This window comes from Lepidochelys olivacea (genome assembly GCF_965140295.1).
Source record: "Lepidochelys olivacea isolate rLepOli2 genome assembly, chromosome: 1".
NCBI lineage: Eukaryota > Metazoa > Chordata > Testudines > Cheloniidae > Lepidochelys > Lepidochelys olivacea.
In genome coordinates this window covers 143,151,165-143,174,692 of record NC_140411.1, presented here as the reverse complement: position 1 = coordinate 143,174,692, position 23,528 = coordinate 143,151,165, and the positions used below count along the sequence as shown (strand labels likewise).

The following is a 23,528-nucleotide window of genomic DNA, read 5'->3' as shown; positions in this document are numbered from 1 at the left end:
GGTGCTTACAGTGCTTCTTCTTAGGGCACCAGGTAGGAGAATCACTGCCAAACTGGTGGGAGGAGCACTTCACACCAAAGCTGAAGTGTTTGGTGCTGAGCCCAAACACTCCAATGCTGGTCTTAGGGCTGTGTCCATGAGGAGGACCTTCAACCTCACCTCCCGGTCTTTCTTGGTGCGGGGTCTGAAGTCCCTGCAGATCTGGCAACAGTCTTTCCAATGAGCTTCCCCTAGGCACCTGAGACAGCTGGAGTGCAGGTTGCACAAGGGCATCGACTTGCCATAGGCAGTGCAAGGTTTGCAGCCTGGTGTCCTAGACATACCCTGGCACTGGGGAATGGACAAGCTTCTCCAAGCAAGGGCAGAGGCATCCAAAACTTACTAACTACTTAAACTACACATACATGAGAAAGAGAAGAAAAACCAGTGGGAGAAATTGCCTGAGCAATGAGGGAAGTTCCAGCAACTGTTACAGGTGGTAAGAAGGAACTGAAGGGGCACAGGGTCGGCAGGGTCCGTCCTACTGGCGCTATGAGTGCGCAGGACCAGAGGTATCCGACGGATACCACTAAGGAAAAATAATCCAGCAACTGTGCTTGGGGCAAGCACACACCTACATTGGAAAGGACATGTGCAAGTATTTGAAGAAGAACAGTTCCAACAAGCAGCATTTCAACTTTTTGCCAAGGCTGCACCGTTAAAAACTTCATTATTTAAATGCTTGTAGAAATCAGTCAGTCAAAGATGACAAACTCAGGCTTACTACAAATGCTCATACTTTTTGTCCCACAGGGGAAAAATGTCAGTGCAGCTGAAGAATTCAAGGAGACTTTTTTGTTCTGCAGTTATTGTAAAATGAAAACTGTCAGCAGCCTGAAGAATTTCTCTTGCTAGACATTTGATTTGGAAGCATTTAAAAAAATATTTATAGAAAATCTTTTGTACAGCCTCATATCCAGCGAAGTAGAAATGAAGATAATTTACTTGAGTACTTAAGTAGCATAATGACAGGTTTCAGAGTAACAGCCGTGTTAGTCTGTATTCGCAAAAAGAAAAGGAGTACTTGTGGCACCTTAGAGACTAACCAATTTATTTGAGCATAAGCTTTCGTGAGCTACAGCTCACTTCATCGGCTGCATACTGTGGAAAATACAGAAGATGTTTTTATACACACAGACCATGAAAAATTGGGTGTTTATCACTACAAAAGGTTTTCTCTCCCCTCACCCCACTCTCCTGCTGGTAATAGCTTATCTAAAGTGATCACTCTCCTTACAATGTGTATGATAATCAAGGTGGGCCATTTCCAGCACAAATCCAGGGTTTAACAAGAACGTCTGAGGAACAGTGAGGGGAGGAAGACCACTCTCTCTCTGGTCACTCCATTTCTGATCTCAAAGTGACTATCCTTCAACAAAAAAATTGGGTGTTTATCACTACAAAAGGTTTTCTCTCCCCTCACCCCACTCTCCTGCTGGTAATAGCTTATCTAAAGTGATCACTCTCCTTACAATGTGTATGATAATCAAGGTGGGCCATTTCCAGCACAAATCCAGGGTTTAACAAGAACGTCTGAGGAACAGTGAGGGGAGGAAGACCACTCTCTCTCTGGTCACTCCATTTCTGATCTCAAAGTGACTATCCTTCAACAAAAAAACTTCGAAAGCAGACTCCAACGAGAGACTGCTGAATTGGAATTAATTTGCAAATTGGATACAATTAACTTAGGCTTGAATAGAGCCTGGGAATGGTTGATTCATTATAAAAAGTAACCTATTTCTCCTTGTTTATTCCTTTCCTCCCCTCACTGTTCCTCAGACGTTCTTATTAAACCCTGGATTTGTGCTGGAAATGGCCCACCTTGATTATCATACACATTGTAAGGAGAGTGATCACTTTAGATAAGCTATTACCAACAGGAGAGTGGGGTGGGGGGAGAGAAAACCTTTTGTAGTGATAAACACCCGTTTTTTCATGGTCTGTGTGTATAAAAACATTTTCTGTATTTTCCACAATATGCAGCCGATGAAGTGAGCTGTAGCTCACGAAAGCTTATGCTCAAATAAATTGGTTAGTCTCTAGGGTGCCACAAGTACTCCTTTTCCAAGTAGCATAAAGAGTAGGTATCAAAGTCTATCTGACCAGTGAAATAAAAAGTGTGTTGTAAGTAAAACCAATTCACTACTTGCTCTCAGGAACAGCACTATTTGTGGCTGACTTTAGAAACATGGTCAGTATTAACTCAATACCTACCAAAATATAGTTATAGTCTGACAAGCAATTAAATATTTTATACTGGGGTTCCACGTTCATTGCCTCAATCATTTCCAGAAAAACTTCTCACATTTTTGTCTCCTCACCCCCTCCATTGAGCAGCCCTTCAAACATAAACTGCATTTTGAAAGTCAGACGTATTATCAACAGCAATAAAGATTATGCAAGTGGAACGTAGTAAGCATTTCTGCTAATGATACATGAGCCAGGAGGAGTAGGTTTCATTCTCCCATAGTTTTATTGGGTCTGCAGTGGTAACAGGAGTAAAAAGTAGTATAAACTTTAAACTTTTTCACTGAAATAAACAGATGCTACTGTGTATGCCTAGAGAGCAGATTTGTTGAGTCAAATGTCATTTTTACATAGCCATTTCTGTGACCATAACCACATTTTAATATCTGTTGTCTATCAGCAGAGATGGGCCCAAATCAGAGTTTGAATTGGATGCAATCTTCTCCAAAAAGGGATATTCAGATCCAGCGTCCTGCTTCAAGCATCTCCCTACTTATTTGCTAATGATTCTCCATGTTGCTGGTTATTTAAAATGATGCATCGTACCCAAATTAGTTCACCACCACCACAGACACTACTGCTAAGAAAAGAAAAGATAAAGTCATGGATGTTACACAGTAGAGATGTGTGTTTATAGAAATCCAAGGACTACTCACCACATGAAGAATTTTATTCTCCGTTTCATATACTGTACAATCCTGAAAAGAGAAAGTAGACGACGGACATTAAGTCACTAAGTAAAACATTCCTTGGAAAATTGCTTTTTTTTAAGGTTAATCATACTGAAAAATTTACGGAGAAAACCCCATTTCAGTGTCCCAACTATGATGGAAGGATTTATGTAACCCAAATAGAGAGAGTAGAATAAGAAGAAAATCCTGAGTAGCAAAGACCTATACCTCTGGTTCTCCACCTTATTTTTGTTGAAATCCCACAAGATGGATTTTATTCCCCTCTCCCTAATATCCTTTTGTGCCATGCCCTACTACAGTCATGGCTGGCTGGCGTCTTTCTCCTCACCCATATCTCTTTCCTCCTCCTTTCTCATTTTATCCTTACTTTTCCTTAATATCACGGAAACATCTCCCACCCACCAAAAAAACAAAATGTAACCCAGCTTACATTTCAATCGATTTAAAATAGGTGTGAGAGATTAAAACATTTCCCTAGTGCAGAAAGCAATTGTCCCTCCCATTCCAATCTGATCAAGGAAATTGGGAGAGGGAGTTGAATTATCCACAATACACTGAGTTGAATCATCATGTTTATGTAGCACTTCAGAGAGAGAGGGCAAAGTTTAGAGAAGAGAAAAGGTGAGTTGAATCATCACCCATGGACTTGGGGACATGGAGGATGGAGAATGAAGAAGAAAAGTGAGTCAGACTGTTACATACACAGAGCACACTGAGGGTTGTACACATGTGATCACTTTGCAAAGAATGTAAGGTGCTATCAACAAAAATGAGAAAGCATAGAAAGATAGAGGATAGAAGATTCAGGGGTTGGATTTTCTGCAGAAAAGGACCTAGAGGTTACAGTGGATGAGAAGCTGGATATGAGTCAACAGTGTGCCAAGAAGGCTAACGGCATTTTGGGCTGTGTAAGTAGCAGCATTGCCAGCAAATCAAAGGACATAATCATTCCCCTCTATTTGACATTGGTGAGGCCTCATCTGGAGTACTGTGTCCAGTTCTGGGCCCCACACTACAAGAAGGATGTGGAAAAATTGGAAAGAGTCCAGCGGAGGGCAACAAAAATGATTAGGGGGCTGGAGCACATGATTTATGAGGAGAGGCTGAGGGGCCTGGGATTATTTAGTCTACAGAAGAAAAGAATGAGGGGGGGATTTGATAGCTGTTTTCAACTACCTGAAAGGGGGTTCCAAAGAGGATGGATCTAGACTGTTCTCAGTGGTAGCAGATGACACAACGAGGAGTAATGGTCTCAAGTTGCAGTGGGGGAGGTTTAGGTTGGATATTAGGAAAAACTTTTCACTAGGAGGGTGCTGAAGCAGTGGAATGGGTCACCTAGGGAAGTGATGGAATCTCCTTCCTTAGAAGTTTTTAAGGTCAGGCTTGACAAAGCTCTCACTGGGATGATTTAGTTGGGCATCGGTCCTGCTTTGAGCAGGGGGTTGGACTAGATGACCCCCTGAGGTCCCTTCCAACCCTGATATGCTATGATTAGGGACAGAAATCGTGGCAGATACAGAGACTAGGAAATATAGGGAAGAGAAAAGCAAAGAGGAGGAATATTTTTGTGCATATGAAATAAAATGTACGCTGTTGAAAGCATTACTCCAGTTTCAGATGGATCCTTTAATCTCTACTGTAATACAAATAATAATTCAAAAAATGGTGCTCATATTTTAAGTCTTACATCTCTTAAATGTTTTTTCCAATAGTGCAGAGAGTACAAGATCAATTTTTGGCAGAAATACCAGTGTGGGCAATTCTAAACCGTGAAATACTTCTGGTGCTAATCGTGGGGGAGAAAAAAAAAAAACACCCAAAACTAACCTGTTCTTAAGTTTCACAGAGTAGAACCAACAGGTTAACTTGGGAACACTTTCCTAATAGTAGCTGTTTGTATTGGCAAGGCATTGCTAATAATATAGCCAATGAAAATCTAGCCAAATAAAAAAATCTAACAATTATATGCAGACATCAATGAAGCATCTGCATTCTTACCTGCAAAAGACACGTTTCACTTTTAAATGTGAGAGGGTAAGTAACATTTTCAATTTGGATATATTTATGTTCTGCAGGAATCATTTTGCAAAAATAGCAATGAGAAACTGCAAAACATTTTAGCAACATTTAAAAATCCAAGTATCACTGAGCAGACAGTAAACTATTCATATTACATATGAAACTACTACAATCAAGTACTCAAATTAAACAGAACAGAGTCTAATCAGTTATCTACTCTGGAGAAAATGCTATTTTTCTTTATGAGCCTGAATTACATAATAATACTGAAAACAAATAAAACAGTTCAAAATGAGAGTACTTAAACTATAATAAGTAAAATATTTTTTCTTCACATAAGTAAAACACGAATGACTATATAGCAAATATTTTAATAGCCAAGAGGAAAAACTATTAAATTGTGGGTAAATAATATAAGTCACTTATGATGAAATATCTATAGATATTTTAAGTAGAAGTGCTAAATTACACAATAATTTACTCTAATTCCATATTTTAAACCATTTAAAAACACACACAAAAGAGAAAACTAAATGTATAAAATAATGGATTTATGTGGGCTTCAGGTTACAAAGTTTGTCTGCTGTTGCCCCTTCTTCTGTTTCATCCCAAAATGAACCAATCAGAAACTTTGTATTTAAGTGGTCATTGAGAAGCAGTACTTTTAGTATTGGCAATTAAGTGTGACAGACAACCAGCACATCCTCAACGTACCCAAACCAGAACAAAAATATTATATTTTTTAAAAAGCAATATTGTTTATTACAAACAGCAGAAGACTAGCAAGGATCAATATCAATTGCCACTCTGTCACGTAACAGTTAAACAAACATTAGAAGAAAACATATGTCCTGGGCTTGGAATCCAAAGAAAGGGGAACAAACTGTCTAGTTCTGACAGACCAATAACTACAATGCTAGAAATTGAAAACCAACTGGGAAATTCTTAGAATTAGATTTCTAGGTCTGAACAGAATAACATGGCCAAATGGACTTATACTCACTGCCAGTCATACATCTATGATGAATGGACTCACCAGCCCAAGCTTTATTGTAATCCTGAAACTCCCCCAAAAGACACGCCAAAGCTGAAAAAGCAAATAAAATCAAAAGGCTGTATCTCAAGGCTTGTCTATATACAAACACTTACGCTATGTCTGCATAGTTTAGTCAATAGGGCTGTGAATAGCAGCGGGCACCAAAGTTCTGAACTGTAAGTCCCCTAGTTTTCATTAATGTAGTCCTCCTGTTTGAAAGGAGCATGAGAAAGGGTGCTAATGGGTGATGGTGAAAGAGATCAGGTGATGGTCAGAAATGGGGCACTCTGCGAGAGAGAATGCACATGTGCAGTGTTTGGTAAAGACCATGTCAAGTTAACAGCCTTTTTGGTGAATGGAAGAGTTGAACAAGGACTGCAGGTCAAATGAAGAGGTCAGGGCGAGGAAACATGCAGCTAAGAAAACAGATGGGTCATCAACATGGAAGCTGAAGGACTGAAATTAAGTATAAGAGATGATGAGGAAGAGAGTGACAGGAGTCCAAGTCAGAGAGGAAGTCTGATGGGGGAGGAACTAGATGCACAGTAGATGACAGAAACATGGAGGGAGAGAGGAGAGGAAAGTTGGATATACTATTGTTCAAAAGGAGAAAGAGTTGGAAGGGGGAAGAAGGCAGAATTGGAAGTAGTAGGAACAAGGGAGCAGAAGCCCAGCACCCTCACCACAGTCTGATCCAGAGCAGGGAGAATGAGAACAGAAGAGGCCTCCAAAAGAGGACAGCTGCAGAGCCAGTGACACCAAAGGATCTATTTTCTCTCTGAGATCCAGGAGTGGGAGAGAGCAAGGCATGAATAGTTTGTGGATGGCTGTGATCTTTTTTACAGATGGAGTGAGCGTTCCAGAGAGAGCAAGAGAAGGGTAGGGTGGGGGCAGCAAGAGTTTGGGAAAAGTGGCATGAGAGGGGCAGAGGTGCTGGTAGGGGCAGGTGAAGGAAGTGAAGATGTTGGGTGGAAGGGAGGGGTCAGGGTTAGGGAAAATGTCACCAGAGGTGAGGAGCTGGTGGATGTAGCATATCCTAATAATTTAGGAGGTGTTCCTGAAGTCAGTGAAACTTGGCAGGGATGCAAGTGCCCAGGCATGCTAGCAGATCCTAATGCAGGATCAAGGTCTTGGGTTCATCTAATCTAAATCCCTGCCTCACAGCATGTTTTATTTTATTGTTTCTAACTATCCCTGTAAATAAGCATTTCACTTTCTTGACTATCTCCAACAATAATTTCACAACACTCCAAACTTAGTGATTTTTTCCTAATATTTAAGCTAAATTGCTTCTGCTACAGTTTCAGTCTATTACTTTGTGTTCTATCCTCACCAACTGATCAGAATAATTAATGTGAGTCACCTTTATAACATCCCTTTATAGAGAAGGAAATATTGGCCACTTATTATGGAGATGCTTACAATTTGCAAGTATGGCTTTTCATACCCATTTCATTTAACAATTTAAAAAACTTGAGAACTGCAAAGTGTTGTTAACGGCACAATCAGCACCTAATTAGTGTTTTTAATACCACACCACCCACAGCTAGAGAACCTTTCTTCCCTCCACACCTAGAGAGTTAGCCCATGTCCCACTGCTGAAAATTCCCCTCAAAAAACAATTCAATTAGGTTATTTGAGTATTGCAATTAAGTTGGCTCACAGCTCGTGTACAAGTTGAAGTTAAACTTTTTTTCTCTTTAGAAAAGCTAGTATGCATATAAACTGTCACCCACAGCCAAGCCGTACTCCCACAAGAGATGACAATTAGTTACCATTTCTGTGAAACAATAGCACGATTACTCCTCTAAGCAGAATACACATGAACAGAGAGATTTTTTGCTCTACACATTAACGCTCTGCACTCCAAAATTTTCTTAATGAACAATTTTTAACTGACCCTAGGCTATTTGACCCTACTAGTACCATTTCAACTAAAACAGCTGAACAAGGTTGATGGTTACTACAAATGGGTGAATACTGCAATATGCGTAAAGCTAGAGCTACTACACATATTGTATGTACCAGAAAAATCAAAAAGGTTTCTTTAGTCTATGTGATGTGCCGGATCCCCAGCTAGTAAAATATGGCATAAGCTAGTGCACACTGATTTACACCAGCCAGGATCTGGTCCCAAATTTATATTTCAGAAAATCCAGCAAAGGGTTTAGAGCATAAGCCACAAAACTTGTGCTCCAATAAAATTTGTTAGTCTCTAAGGTGCCACAAGTACTGTATCCACAAGAGTTACGCATTGTGGATACAGACTAACATGGCTGCTACTCTGAAACCAGCAAAGGGTTTATCTCCAAAATAGTACATATCCCATCATCAGGCATCAAAATGAAAAGGAGTGATGAAATTAATTATCATCATCAGGCTCCAGTGGTCTCTCCCTCCACAAACAGCAGGAACAGCAAGAATGAACTCTACAAAAGCAGCTGGGAACAAGCTAAGTATTCACAACATGAAAGGAAAAGATAAGACTCAAGATAGAGAGGGGAGGAAAGGATTACACATGCGGAAGAGGTTACAAAATATACGTAAAGGTTAAAATGCAACAAAACAAAACAAGCCTATGGAAAGGTAGAGTTGGTTTATTTTAGATTTTAATATAATTAAAAATATAAATGAAAATATAATTTTAATATAATTAAAAAAGCTTGGTAAACTTCAGTACTGAAGCACTCAAACTGCACCCCTCATATTCCTCATAAACATTCTTCTGCATTCTGTCTATTAAGATAGTAAGGTATTTAGGACAGAATGAAACTCATCTGCAAAGTGCCTACCTTGCTTTGGGTATTACAGACACAATAGAGAGTTTAAAGAGAAAGTAATCTAACCAAAATTAGATATACTGTATTTGAAGCAATGGACCAAGTAAAAAGCACTGACATATATCACAGATATATATATACACATTTCACACATACACAGAGCAGCTTAGAGGTAGAGTCTATTCGAGTCTCTTCACGACTCTTTCAGGGCATCCCAAGTAATTACTTGGGGATTTATGTCCAATAGCTAAACTTTCCCTGTTAGAGTTCAGCAGACCAGAGCCGGCAGGATCCTGCCTGAGGTTTTTCTTTTATAGCTGAAACAGGCTGCCAAGTGTTGTGAGCACAGCATGTGTTCGAAGATTCCTCATTGTTGAGCCCACAAGGACTCATTCCTTGAAGTTAAAATTCTCTTTCCTATGTATACACAAGTAACCCAGCTATATTGATTAACATAAAGCAATTGTCGGTCATTCATTATAACAGGGAGAGATAAGCTGAAGATGATACAAGTAATGTTCATTTGAGTCATACAGTATATACACATCTTGTGAATACACAACCAAATGTTAAATACAGACCTTTGATCTAATGACAACTGAGTATCATTGCATATTTGAGGTAATTAGAGTTACAGGATACAGACAAACATGCACACAGCATCTTCCTTGATTTCTTATCAACACAAATGAATGGGCTTTTCCTATTAACCCCTTTTAACATCTCTTTGATACCCCCACATAAGTGAATTGTCCTGATTCCTGTTGCAATGCCTCCACAAACCTCTAAGGTTCTTACACAGTTATTTGGCCTGTTGATCCTAACCTGACTGCTGGTTTGCCAGCATCACACATGCATTTATCGTAGTTTCCATTTTCCTCCCCATCACTAACTTTTATGATCCAATACGTTTCTAGTGTCTTCTTCCCTCTCCCATTGTGTCTCTAATTCTCCTGTTTATTATTTCCCCGGTTCTGTTTTCCACTTCTTTGAAAAAATAACTGCAGCAGCACCTTTTTACTCTGTTGTCCACTCCTTTGAATCACAGCTTGTTGTAAATCATCTCACAATGAAGTGATGTTATTTTACAGAATCACCAGCTTAAATAATATCCTAACATACCATAGGAACAACACTCTTACAATTCCACTGAATTCACAGAGGGCAACATTCAACAACAAAAATCAAAGTTCCACTGGTATGATGTTGCATAGGCTAGTGGAATCCAGATTTAGTAGCTAATAATATTCTTTTTATCGAATTGATCACTATACTATGCACTCCTCCCTTTGACTTCATCTCCCAAGCCTCCTAATGTATCAATACTTGGAAGTTGGCCAGGGCAGATTACATAAACTGTTAATGAATGAATTGGGCATACACTAGGGCTCAATCCTGCAAGGTGCTGAGCACTGTGGCCCTGATCCAGCAAAAGCAATTCAGCGCATGATTCACTTTAAATGTGAGTAGTCCCAGAGACTTCATCTGCTTAACTTTATTTGAGTAGTCCCACTGAAGTATTTTGCTGAATCTGGGCCAGAATGCTCAACACGTAGCCTACAAGAGGACAATTACATGAATACATGGAAACATTAATCATAGAATCATAGAATATCAGGGTTGGAAGGGACCTCAGAAGGTCATCTAGTCCAACCCCCTGCTCAAAGCAGGACCAATCCCCAAATAAATCATCCCAGCCAGGGCTTTGTCAAGCCTGACCTTAAAAAACTTCTAAGGAAGGAGATTCTACCACCTCCCTAAGTAACGCATTCCAGTGTTTCACCACCCTCCTAGTGAAAAAGTATTTCCTAATATCCAACCTAAACCTCCCCCACTGCAACTTGAGACCATTACTCCTTGTCCTGTCATCTTCTACCACTGAGAATAGTCTAGAACCATCCTCTTTGGAACCACCTCTCAGGTAGTTGAAAGCAGCTATCAAATCCCCCCTCATTCTTCTCTTCCACAGACTAAACAATCCCAGTTCCCTCAGCCTCTCCTCATAAGTCATGTGTTCCAGACCCCTAATCATTTTTGTTGCCCTTCGCTGGACTCTCTCCAATTTATCCACATCCTTCTTGCAGTGTGGGGCCCAAAACTGGACACAGTACTCCAGATGAGGCCTCACCAATGTCAAATAGAGGGGAACGATCACGTCCCTCGATCTGCTGGCTATGCCCCTACTTATACATCCCAAAATGCCATTGGCCTTCTTGGCAACAAGGGCACACTGTTGACTCATATCCAGTTTCTCGTCCACTGTCATCCCTAGGTCCTTTTCCGCAGAAAAACCCGATAGGCTGAAAATAACTTGGACCATGTACCATGGACCATGTACCAGTACCAAAAAATTTGCACTATAGGGAATCTTATGGAAAAGACTAAGATGAATCTGGATTTCTGTGCCCATGTGAAACAGATGTATTTTATATAGTTTTATATACAGAGTTGGCAACCTGCTGAAATTGTCTGTCACGGGCTTCACTTCTCCAGGTGCCTATGGGCTATGATCTTGTGTCACAATATTGCCATTGCTCTTATACTTTCTGTCACAGTTTCAGGGTATTCCCCACCCCCATGTTCCACTTCATGAGTGTCCAGTCAGGTCTCAGGCCTCCAGTTATCACCCATCTCTGGACAGGAACCCTTATTCCAGTCCCTTCTAGACTGTTTTTTGTTGTTGTTGTTGTTGTTGTTTTTTAAAGGACTGCACACCTCACTGGTTACACTGGGATATCACCAGCAGCCAATCTACCTAAAGGCCAGTCCCTGTGCATTGCTTTCTCTCCGAGGGCTATGTTCCAGTGTATTCCCAGTAATTATGAGTTACCACACAGCTCCTTTTAAGCAAGCACATATACTATTAAAGGTAAAAGCATCACAGATAAAACATAATAAAAATAACCAGATTAGTACCAGCAGTCACTCATCAGTCTTATGGGACCTTAATAGGCAAAAGTCTTTCCAACCCTTTTGCAAAGATTGCCCCCTCCCCCCCACCCCCGGACAGAAGGCCCTGTTGGTTTGTTGGATCATAAAGAAACCAGAAGCCTGTGTAAACCCAGCCATTTATATCAGAAGCCCTTTCTTTGTCTGTTGGTCTCTAGAAAACCCAGTTTTAACAGTATCTGAAGCCACCCCAGAGGTGACACCTCTCTAGAGTTGCTTAGTCTCAGTGACTAGACTTAATCACCCCCCGGGCATCTTTTTTAGTTCCTGTAGGAGATGTGATAACTCTCCCACACACACAGTAGAACACAATCATATGTAAACATTCATACATTTAATACAATGTCTCCCAAAGATACTGGCTGCGGTTGCAATATCGATCACACCACATTCGCTAGACCCTTGCCGCATTATAATCGGTTTGGCAGTTGCAAGTACTTGTGAACCCTATGATTTTATTCCCATTCCTGTAAAGTTGTGCTAATTAGAAAATAAGATGCAGTCACTTACAAACAGTTATGGGATACCAGAAATGAAAAAAAAACACACAAGTAAATCATAAACTTTCATTTGTTAATTGCAAAAATAAAAAAAAATTAAATTAAATTAAAATTTCAGCCATATTACTCACTCTTAGATGAGGGAGTGCAAGAGGCAATAACCACTTCTCATATTTGAAGAAGGACTGTGTATATTCCTGGCCATCAGACTCCCTTATTCATTAATTTATTTAGTTGTTCCTGCAATACCACTGTGAGGCAAGAAAAATTTACAGATGGAGATCTGAGAAACAGATAGATTAAATGATTTGCCAGAAACAGAATCCAGGTCTCCTTATTAATTCCTAATCTTGTAAATTAATCATAAAATCATTCATTCTTCTCCACTTCTTAGGGCCATGTGAAGTCAGGGTTGTTCAACCAGGCTGCATGGCACTAGGAAGGTAGAATAAACTGGAATAGAGAGTTGCAGAGCATAAGAATTCATCTATGAGAGGTCTCATCCCCAAGGCAGCTCTTGAATTAACTGCATTTCAGCTTCTTCACCACTGGTTTCTTTGCTTTCTTTCACAGCCTTCCAGAGCTTGCACAATTAAGGCACCCATGTATATATCTTTTATTATGTCAGATTTTCAGTCACTGAAACACACACAAGGTTATGAACATAATTCAAGAACGGTAATCAAGTCACTTGGGAAATAAAAATGTCCTTCACGAGCAACTCAATCTTCCCTCCACACTTAGTCATATGAGGGCAGCAACTAAAGTTTGTTTCCAGCTTAAAAATAGTTGGTTGATAAAACTGCTTTTGCTTTTTGTTTTAAAAGTCATATCAGATGTTCTAAACTAGATTACTGTAACTCCGCCTCCATCCACCTCCCAACAAAAACTAATGATTAATGACAAAAGGGATCAAGATGGTCAGGGACACAACCCCATGCTCCCGGTGTCCCTAAATCGTCAATGGCCAGAAACTAGGCCTGGATGACAGAAGACGGATCATTCAAAATTGGCTTGTTCTGTTCATTCTATCTGAAGCGTCTGGCCCTAATCACTTTCCGAGATAGGATACTGAGTTACACGGACCATTGATCTGACCCAGTATGGCTCTTATATTTTAAAATGATCCCTTCAAGACTAAAAATAAAGAAAAAACTAGACACAGAAACATTATAAATTATTTTATTCTGTATGAACTCTATCACTGTAACTTTAATAATTACACGGGATTAAAATGAGTGTTTGGAGGGAGGCTACAATTTATTTAAAAAAAAAAGCACCAAATGATTTCAAGGTGATACTGCAGCCAATCTACATCATCAGTAAATCAGGGCAATTATTGCAATAAACACATGCACATCACCAGAAGATTAACATTTAATATTCAGAGAGCATACAATGAAAAGTTTATTTTCCTGTTTTTCTCTATACCACCTTCAAACAAATAATAACTGGGAACAGATTAGTAAACTTTTACAGAACACTGAAGTCCTTAATTAACCTGGAAGGAAATGGTTCAGAAATGCTTTAATACTGTGTTTTCTTTCTGTAACTGTTCAGTACCTATTCTGCAAACCTTGCTTTTTACAGTATATTATAAAAGCGCTCCAAAAATTCTATAATAGTTTAAAAACTTACCTAAGCAAATATGTAAAAAGTGTAAATCATCATTTCTTTGTACTTTTTAAGTTCGCGTGTCTACTAAATAAATAAATATATTGCCCAAGATGAGGAGAGTGTACATGTCATTATACCCATCTTGTATGGGAAAGGAAGGGCGATCAAAAAATGGATATAGAATTACTCCCACGTTACTTTTACAAATAACACAAGGCAAGTGAGATCTGACAGATTAAATTATTTAATGTTCCTTTAATTATACCCAGAAGCAGTTCTTTGGGCCCTTCTGCTCCTCTAGTTACAAGTCTATTATTCATGAGATTTTACAGGAATGAATAGTGACAATCCTTGCTGCATCTATGGGATATTTATATATTCACCTAAGCATATAAGGTATATAGAAAAACCTTCATGATGTAAAATGAAATGAATCTGACAAGCTATTAGTCTCTCACACAATTCTAAATTATACAGTAACAAACAGATATCAATGGAGTTCTTTTCACAAAAGTGACTCTAAACATGGGTTCTATTTTCCCTTAATCACTTCCAGACTAAGTGTTTTCAATTTACGAATAAAATATACTTTTTCTAACTATCTGTCTTGCCCACACAATCTGGAATACAAATATCTAGCTGGGTCTTTTCCTTCTCACCTCAAATACTAATGGTTCCATGGGTCTAATTAGGTCTTTCATTACACCTGTGACAATCCCATTGTGTTCAGTAGGTGTGCTCAGGTATAACTGATTGTAATTGTACTTCCAATCAGAGTTTAGCATACAATTCTGTTGCTGATGTGCAAAGAATAGACCCAGTCTCTCTTTCTCAGCTGTTTGCTCTGCTGTGCTGTAAGAAGTTAAAATCTGCACTTAACACTAGCCGTATCTTCTGTAGGGGCCTCTGGTCAGGAGTAACATCCAGCCTTCCCTGCCACCTAATGATCCATTTTGGGAAGGGCTTCATTTAGCTCTTCTAAAATCCTAGATACCTATGGAGCATCACAGCTTTTTTCTCCTCCAAATCTCAACTAAGAGAGTCTTCCTCAACAAGATCCAGGCACATGCCACCTTTGGAGTTTCTGTTTGAGCTGTAGCTCACGAAAGCGTATGCTCAAATAAATTTGTTAGTCTCTAAGGTGCCATAAGTACTCCTTTTCTTTTTGCGAATATCGACTAACACGGCTGCTACTCTGAAACCTGTTTAGTCATTGTTGCATTAGTTTCAAGGTAGGTGTGTCATTCATCCCACTCCTCAGCTAAACATGTTCAGGTTGCTTTGATCTCTCTATCTGTGACCTCTCCATCTGTTCCCTTCTCACCAAGGTATTTAGACAGGTGCCCCAACCCCGGTAATATAGCAGCCAATCTTTCATGCAATGTCAGTTGTCTGTTTGCCAATTCCATTCAGGACTGAACTTGAGGCTTTTGATAAAAATCTCTAGGTTCTAATTTTTCTTACATGCTCTTTACAATTTACGTCTTCAGAAGTTAATTTGAAGGTTTATCACACAATTAACAGTTAGTCCTTCCTGCACCTGCCCTCACTTACTTCATCCCCAGTGCAATTGCCTTTGGGTTACGGACATCGTTTTGGAATGCTAATTAACCTCCTTTTAAAATCTCTACTGTATCTAGGCTAGTGTTATACTTTGGAATCAGCTCTTTAAAGAGACATTCACCTAATATTTCAGTAACTTTATTTTAAGATTTCTTCTGATAAGAAATTTTTGACACTCTGAAGTTGATCTGTCACAGGAACCATCACTTTAAAGAGCAACATACAAAAGCTTTTCAGATAAGGGAAATATCTCATAAGTGAAATCAAAATATCCATAAGTAAGTATTGAAAGGAATGATTTTTCATAAATGCTTGGTTTAATCTGTTCCCACTGAAGGCAACCAAAGTTTGCTCCCATTGATTTAAGTTGTAGAATTAGGCCACTGCTGAGCACTTTTGCAAAACTCACCTTAAAATCAATGAAAAATATGAATGTAATAAACAAATAAACAGAAATAAGAAGAATTAAAGTGACCAGTAGTGCCAAATAATTTATATGACTCTCTCGTTTGTCAATGTAACCACTGACCGGAATAAAGCTCATTAATCCTTTTAACGCCTTTGCTTCTAAAGTTGGTTAGAACGGTAACTGAACTCTTTATTAGTAGAATTTCCAGCAGTAAGATGGTCTGTCAGTATTGCTACTTAGTTAGCAAAAATAAAGGTGATTAACTTGTTTTTTGTAAAATGTTACCCTCTGTTTCTCCATCAGTCAGCACTGCATTAGCCAAAAGAATGTTGTTTTGGCCTCAAAATTATTCTTATCCAAAAAATTCATTTAGGGCTTGATCCTGCATCAATATTTCAATGGAACTTAGTTCAGTTTAAAACTATATTTACATAGAGCATTAGTTGTGAAGGTAACTCCTGAGAAGTTAAATTAGTAACATACAAAATTAGACTGTTAATGAGACCACGAATCAGGGATTTAATTGGAATCTTTACGGTAGGCTATGACAAGAGTTCTTTAAAAATAGACTAAAACTTAGAAAGGAGTGCAGCAGGTGGAAGATACTCTGCAGATCTATTTATCATCACTATTTATTGTTTGTATAGTGACAACATGAACTAGGTACTTTACAGAGAACTACAAAAACAAGGTACATGCAATCAATTTAGCCTGTCATTATTGAAAATACCAAATGCATGAAAAATCTGATTAATGAAACTCAGGTGAGAACAGAATAACTCTAGGGTGGTTCAGAAACAGTAAATTAGGTCAAAATAATCTAACCTATGGAAAAATTGAAGCAGATGCTGTTTTGAGCACACTTTAGTACAGCACAACTCTTGCATAATGATTAGAAAACTGAAGATATTTAAAGAGCTTTACTGCCAAAACCATGATTTACAGGTATGCAATCAATAAATGTACAAAGCTCCTGATTGTTTTATGATAAGTAATCAAATTTGATGTGTGTGTGTGTGTGTGAGTGTGAGAGAGAGAGAGAGAGATACACAAGCGTATTTTCTAAAGAACTACACAAAACATTTGAGCAAAAAATGCAGAAAAACAGCCTCATTAAAATATATATTTGCTTTAGATTAGAAATCTAGAAAAAATAAGGTAAGGAACAAATGTGCATTAGTAGTGAGGCAAACTGTATGATCATTAGGTATTTTACATTTTGTAAATTTTCTCTGTGTGTGTGTGTGTGTGTGTGTGTGCGCGTGTGTGTGTGTGTGTGTGTGTGTGTGTGTGTGTGTGTGTGTGGTGTAAAACTGTATTTCCAATAGGACAAAGGTCGCAATCAAAAGGAGGAGGTTTTGCTTGTTTGTTTGTTTTGTTTTTGAGTTTTGTGCGGGGTTTTTAAAATACATTACGAGATCATGCCATACCATGAACAACTTCTTAAAAAATATACACATTCCAAATGAAATGGACAGTGCCTATTTAAAGTTAAGATAGCTTAAAGATGACATTTAATCTTTGAATTTCCTTGCTTTTCCTCTGTTACAGTTTAAAAGTTACCTCCTTATATAGTTTATTTGTACCTTTCTTTACAATTTCTTAACACATCAATGGACAACATATGAATAAGAAAACTCATCACTCATAGGACCACACAGTATGAAAGTTAATAGGGCAGTTTAATGGAGTTATTAAATTTTATCACATTTTAAAAAGATTTTCAGATATTAAATATAGCTATGGGCAATGAGTAGTAATGGCTACACACCTGATGCTCCCCCCAGTGCACACTATACCAGTACATTTACCATGGTTTTGTTTAACTCCCAGTGGTGCCAGGATTGACCACGGAGTGGCATATATGCCTAATAAAGAAGGGCCCGGGCAACAGAGCTCTTTTTGCATCTGGACCTCTCAAGTACCATTACTGAGCACAGCACGCACCAGCAAAGACTTAGCTTGGTGCTTGGTGTCACAGTTTTAGGACAAGTGCATCCCAGGAGTGTCTAGTCAGGTCTCCAGCCATCACCTGTCTTTGGGTGGGGACCCTTGTCCCGATGCCTTCTGACCAGGGGTTTTAAGGCAGCACAGCTTCCTGCCTTACCCTGTAATATCACCAGCAAGCCAAACTGCCTTAAGGCCAGCCCCTGTGGATTGGTCTCTCTCCAAGGGCTATGAACAATGTATTGCCAGCACTTGCAAGTTACCACAAAGCTCCTTCTAAGCAAGCACCTTTATTACTGAGGTAAAAGCATTGCAGAAATATTACAAGGAAAACAAATGAATTTAAACAAACACAATAAACATAACAAGAGTCACCAATCACTCTTATGGTGCCCTAGTAGGTGAAAGTCATTCCAAATCTTGCACCAGGTTAGGGTCCCCGCTTAGACAAAAGTTCCTCTCCCTTTGCTGGATCAGAAAGAAGGCCACAAATCAGTTCAAGCTCATGCTTGTATACCAAAAGCTCTTTGTCTCCTAGTCTCTGGAAAACCCAGCTTGAGCCAGTATATGCAAATTACTTCAGGAACTACCTCTAGAACTGTTTAGTCTCGGTGATACACATTAATCATTTACCACTGTGTCCTGGAGGACCTGTGGTAACCTTCCCCCATGGAGTAGAACACAATTATACATAAAGCTACGATTTAGTCAAAGGTATTTTCATGGACAGGTCACGGACAATAATCAAAAATTCACACCCCATGACCTGTCCATTACTTGTACTATAAAAATCCCTGACTAAATCGTAGCTGGGGGGGCACCGCTCTGTGGGAGGCCCGCAGGGCTGTTGCTTGCGGGGAAGCCCGGAGCCAGCAGCACCAGCTGCTAGGGGCCACCGAGCAGCAGCTGCTCCAACCTCCCTCCCGTCAGCCCACCTACCACTGCTCTGGCTACACCTAGGACCGCTGCCGGAACCTGCCAAGCTGCAGCTGCTCCTGCTGCCCCCCTGAGCTGCCCAAGCAGTGGTGGGGGAAGCTGACTGCAGGGCCACCTGAGTGACTGGCTGCAGAGCTGCTCCAGCTCCGACCAGTGCAGCTGGCCCCAGAGCTGCTCCAGCAGCAGCCAGTGTGGCTGGCTGCAGGGCTGCCTGAGCATCTGTTCCCAGAGCCAGCTACTTTGGCAGCCCTGGGTCAGCCACAGTGACAGCTGCAGAGTCACTGCAAAGTCATAGTGGTCATGGAAAGTCACGGAATCCATGTCTTCATCTGTGAGGGACACGGAACCCTACTCATATGTAAACCATTCAGAGATTTAATACAATATGGTCTCCAAAGCTACTGCATGAGATTGTGACCGATATTGCAATTTGGACTCCTAACCCTACAGAATTAGGCAAATGAGGTAAGGCTCTTTTCTGCCAATAGGAAAGGGTTAGGGGTTTCCTTCTGCCGTTGTGCAAAATGCCTTTCAATAGAGCAGGCCTAGAGTAAATTCCTTTAAAATTCATAAATGCTAAAATGTTTTTTTAAAAAGTCAAGGCTTTGGATGAAATGGTATTGGGCCTTGGACAGTTTGGCAGTTCTAAATTTGAACTTCAAAGTGAGGGGGAAGATGAGGCTGATGAATGCCAAAAGCAGACACTGCTTCCACCCTTTTCACTGCAGTTGTCCCTAAGGGATGAGGGTGGATTTTTATTTTATCATTTTAACTTTTAATGAATTTACCACTACTTAGTAAAATCTAATGCCTGTGTCTCTCCTCATTGGCCCCTACGTCGTTTGCCGAATATTTAAATTATTTAGTCACTGACAAACAAAGATTAAAATGATATATGATACAAGAGTAGGCGTCACAGTCTCTATACCTTCCTGATTTTCTTCCTATCTCTTTAACTATTCCCTAAGGGTCTCCCATACCGGCTTGTCCTTCTCCATCTCATTTTGTCAGTGTCCCAAAGAGCTCAGCTTTCAACTCTCTCCTCTTCTACATCTACCCCCCTGTTGTTGGGCAGCATCTTAAGTTCATGCTGCTTTAATTACCATCTCTGTGCTGATGATTCACAGATCTCTCTCCCCTTCTGTTCACATTTCACAGCTTTGAATCTCCTCCTGGATATCTGTCACCAACTCTAACACTACATGACTAAAAAATGAACTCATGTTTCCTCCAAAATCCTCCCCCCTCCCTTCTTTCTCCATCCCTGTCAACAACTCCACCACCTTCTGTCCCTCAGGCTCAGAACCTGGGTGCCATTTTCAACTCCTCTTCCTTTCCCACACACATTCTCTTGATTCCCTCCCTGCAGCATTTCAGAAATTTTTTCAGTTCCCTCAATTCAAACTACAAAAATTCTTGTCCACACTTTCACCTTCTGGTGCCTCAATGGCTGTAACTATCTCCTCTCTAACCTCCTTGGCCCTCATCTTGTCCCCTGCTCCAACCAACTCTATCCAGAATTCAGCTGTGTAAAAATTATCTTATCCATCACTAATACAATCAGGAACATCATATCTAAGCACAATTGCGGGGGAGAAGAGAATATATCGTATACATCCATTTAGGAAAGATAAAGAAAACATTCTTTGGAAAAGAGGCATTTGAGGGGAAATATAACGTAAGTTATTAAAAATATCTATTTTATAAAAAGTAATTGCCTATAAATCTTATAACAACTAAAATGTTGTAAAAAACGTAGGTCTTTTTTTCCCTGAATATTTTGTGAAACCGTAATTTTCTCTATCCTTAAATATAATGCAAACTAAAAGTAATCATTACCCAGGTAGTTGAACACAAAGAGAATTGCCTTAACATTACTTATTTTAAAAATTTATATACAGCGGCACCTATCATCATGGCAACTAGACATTTCATGCAAAAATTCAACTTACATAAATCTGCCAGAATGGGTAGCACTAGATCAAGCCTCTGCTGTTACAGCTAGAACAAAAGAAATCAATAACCATTTTCTGGGATACAATTAATAGAGAGTTATATTATATAAGAGAAGGTTCTTTTCCTCCACCCTTCTAAACTGAATTATTTTTATCCTTTCTGTAAAAAAAAGTGCTATCTTATTTCCCCTAAATATCTGGTCACATTTTTGTCTGCACTTTACATATGCTGTGAAGACAGTAAAATACCTTCCTGATGTAATAATTCTAAGATGAGTTGATACGCTGAGGGCAGAAATCACGACAATTATTTCAGCGCTGACAGGAAGTGCATGGGTATATACCTATATATCTCGCTGGCTCTAGCTGCTGACAGAATTCTGAATGCAACTTCAGTTCTAAGGGTGATTTCTCCAGCTAAAGGCATTTTCAATCAATAGGTGAAAATCTCCACTAAAATCATTAACAGATGAGAGGCTGAAAATTATAGTGTGTCCAAAATGTTTCTCATAGACATAATAGTTTCTCTTCTTTTCAATCACAAAAAAGGGCAACCCATAAATATTGGTTTAATAGCTTGATACTGGCAGGTGTCATAAACCATAAAATAAAGGTTTTTGTAGTGACAAAATTTCATTCCTCTAATGAAAAACTTTCAATTCCACTTTCTATGTTCAAATGCTGAAGATCATTTAGGACCAAATGACTTTCTAGCTGCCTTTTACTCATATTTTCTTCCCACACTATAAATACAGTAATTGCTCCTGGGTATCAAAATAATTTGTAGCAAAATATATTTTTAGATACATATACTCCTCAGATGCTCACCTGGCCACAGAGGGAATAAAATTAATTGAATTTCAGCAATACAAAAAAAAAAAGTACACAGTATTTCTGACTCAGCTATCTCCTTAACCTTTATACCACAAATTTCAGACAATCTCATTTGAAACGTTTGCCCTAATAAACAAACCTCTGATGTGCACACTGACCTTACCAGTTTACTGAGATAGGGCTTGACCCTGCATTTCTTGCATATCTAAAGCTCCCATTTCCAAGCAGGTTCACCATGGTAAAGTTGAAGTGTCAGTTTTAGGCATGCAAGAAATGCAAGGACTGAACCTTCATTTCTACAATTAACTCTGAGTCACATAAATACAGTAAATGACAAAGTTAACATTTTTGTGAAGAGTTACCAAGAGAGTAGGTGAAATATCCTTTTTCTGCCCCTATTTAATGCAGAAAATAACTGTGGAATCTAGGATACCAATGTGCAATAGTTGGTAAGTGTTGTCTTTAACAGTATCCAAAGTATCGGTCTAGAAAGGAAGCCAGATACCTATAAGTAAATTTTCTTTAGATTTATTTAACTCCAAAATATGATTGCCACCCAACTCGGGTCCTCACAGCGTCCACAGCCATTCCACTAGGGTCTGTGAATAATCATTTCACCTCATTTGGTGGCAGAGGTCTATTATTCCAGGCAGCACATGGCTCTCTCATTCAAGTGCCTTTCCCAGGCCCTTACCAGGAAAGACTTAAAAGCCATAGTTGTTTCTCTTCAGCACTCTAAGCAGAGAGATTCCCTGTTCTCTCACCCAGACTGACCACAGGACCTGCCTTTTATCTCCTGCTTCTCTTCCCAGGCTTTGCTCAATATTGCCTATCCTAAATGTTCAAAAACCAAGAGGCACACCCAAATATCATGAGATTGGCTCTCTCTCTCTTTTTTTTTTAATTAAAATATACAATTGGGGCTCATTTATTTGCTTTCTAGTTATTGTCTTTAAGGTGCACTGAGATTATATTTTTTATGTTTTTCTCTCCAACCATGATTGCTAAAAACTTTTAATGTGGAAGCTGACAGTTCATATATTCATGTATTCTGGGAGCTGAGGGTTTATATTACTATTTTATAAAATTTTTAAAAGCACCTCAGTGACTTGGGAAACTAAGGGTAAATTTTTCAAATAATCTGTATGACTTAGGAGTCTAAGTCCCATTTTAAAGAGCGACAGTCTTCAGAGCCCAGGCCTCACTGCAAGTCAATGAAACTTTAGATATTTTTCAAATACTGGACCATTGGTGGGTAAACAATGAATGTCTTCAGACTTGGGTTCTGGAGTGCCCAAATCATTTTTGAAAGTTGGATTTAGGTATACCAGAGCCCATTAATGACATTAATAAACACAGTATTAGAATAGCAACCAAAAATGGATTAAAATTATGATCAAATTTAAAAAATATATACATAAACACCTTATAAATTCACTGACGTCCAGGGTCAGACTGCAACTTATCCAAACTACACTATGTCCCTTGAGGTTTGCAATTTAAAAAATTGTATTATACAGAAATAAGCTACTCTAATTTCAACAAGGTCATTCTTACCCATGATTATCTCTACTCTTAGAGAATAATATGAAACGGCTGTTGTATCACTTTTCCTAAATAGAATCAGGTTTTACGTTTCCAGTGTTCCTTTAACCTACATTTCACCTTATCACTAGCCATCATATATTCTTTGAATTATAAATGGGAAGAAAATGACAACCAGGGATAATGTGTACCCTGGAACAATTCTCATTATGAACACGGTTTTGAAATTTAAACAATGTGGATCCTAGGCAGTAAAGGTTTTAAAATATTAAATGTTATAAACCTCTGTTTCCAGTCAGTTATAGCATTCCAAAACCTTCATCATTTGGGCTATTTACTATATTTAGTTTGTGCTTGGAGGCCTGGATAAATGTTTTTGAAACTTTCAACCAAACCTTCTACCAAATATGGAGAGAGAGGCTGCAAGTGTGTGGATTTCCCTGTCCACTCTCAATGTTTT

General features: G+C 39.1%; 1 protein-coding gene across 3 annotated transcripts in view; it reads right to left on the bottom strand.

Annotated features, from left to right (window-relative positions):
* CNKSR2 (connector enhancer of kinase suppressor of Ras 2) overlaps nt 1-23,528 on the bottom strand; it is a 377,815-nt gene that overhangs the window by 239,952 nt on the left and 114,335 nt on the right. For all 3 annotated transcript variants that reach the window (XM_084643098.1, XM_084643099.1, XM_084643100.1), the window contains one exon: nt 2,943-2,984. In XM_084643098.1, the coding sequence (XP_084499224.1) occupies nt 2,943-2,984 (42 nt within the window). The remainder of the gene's footprint in view (nt 1-2,942; nt 2,985-23,528) is intronic.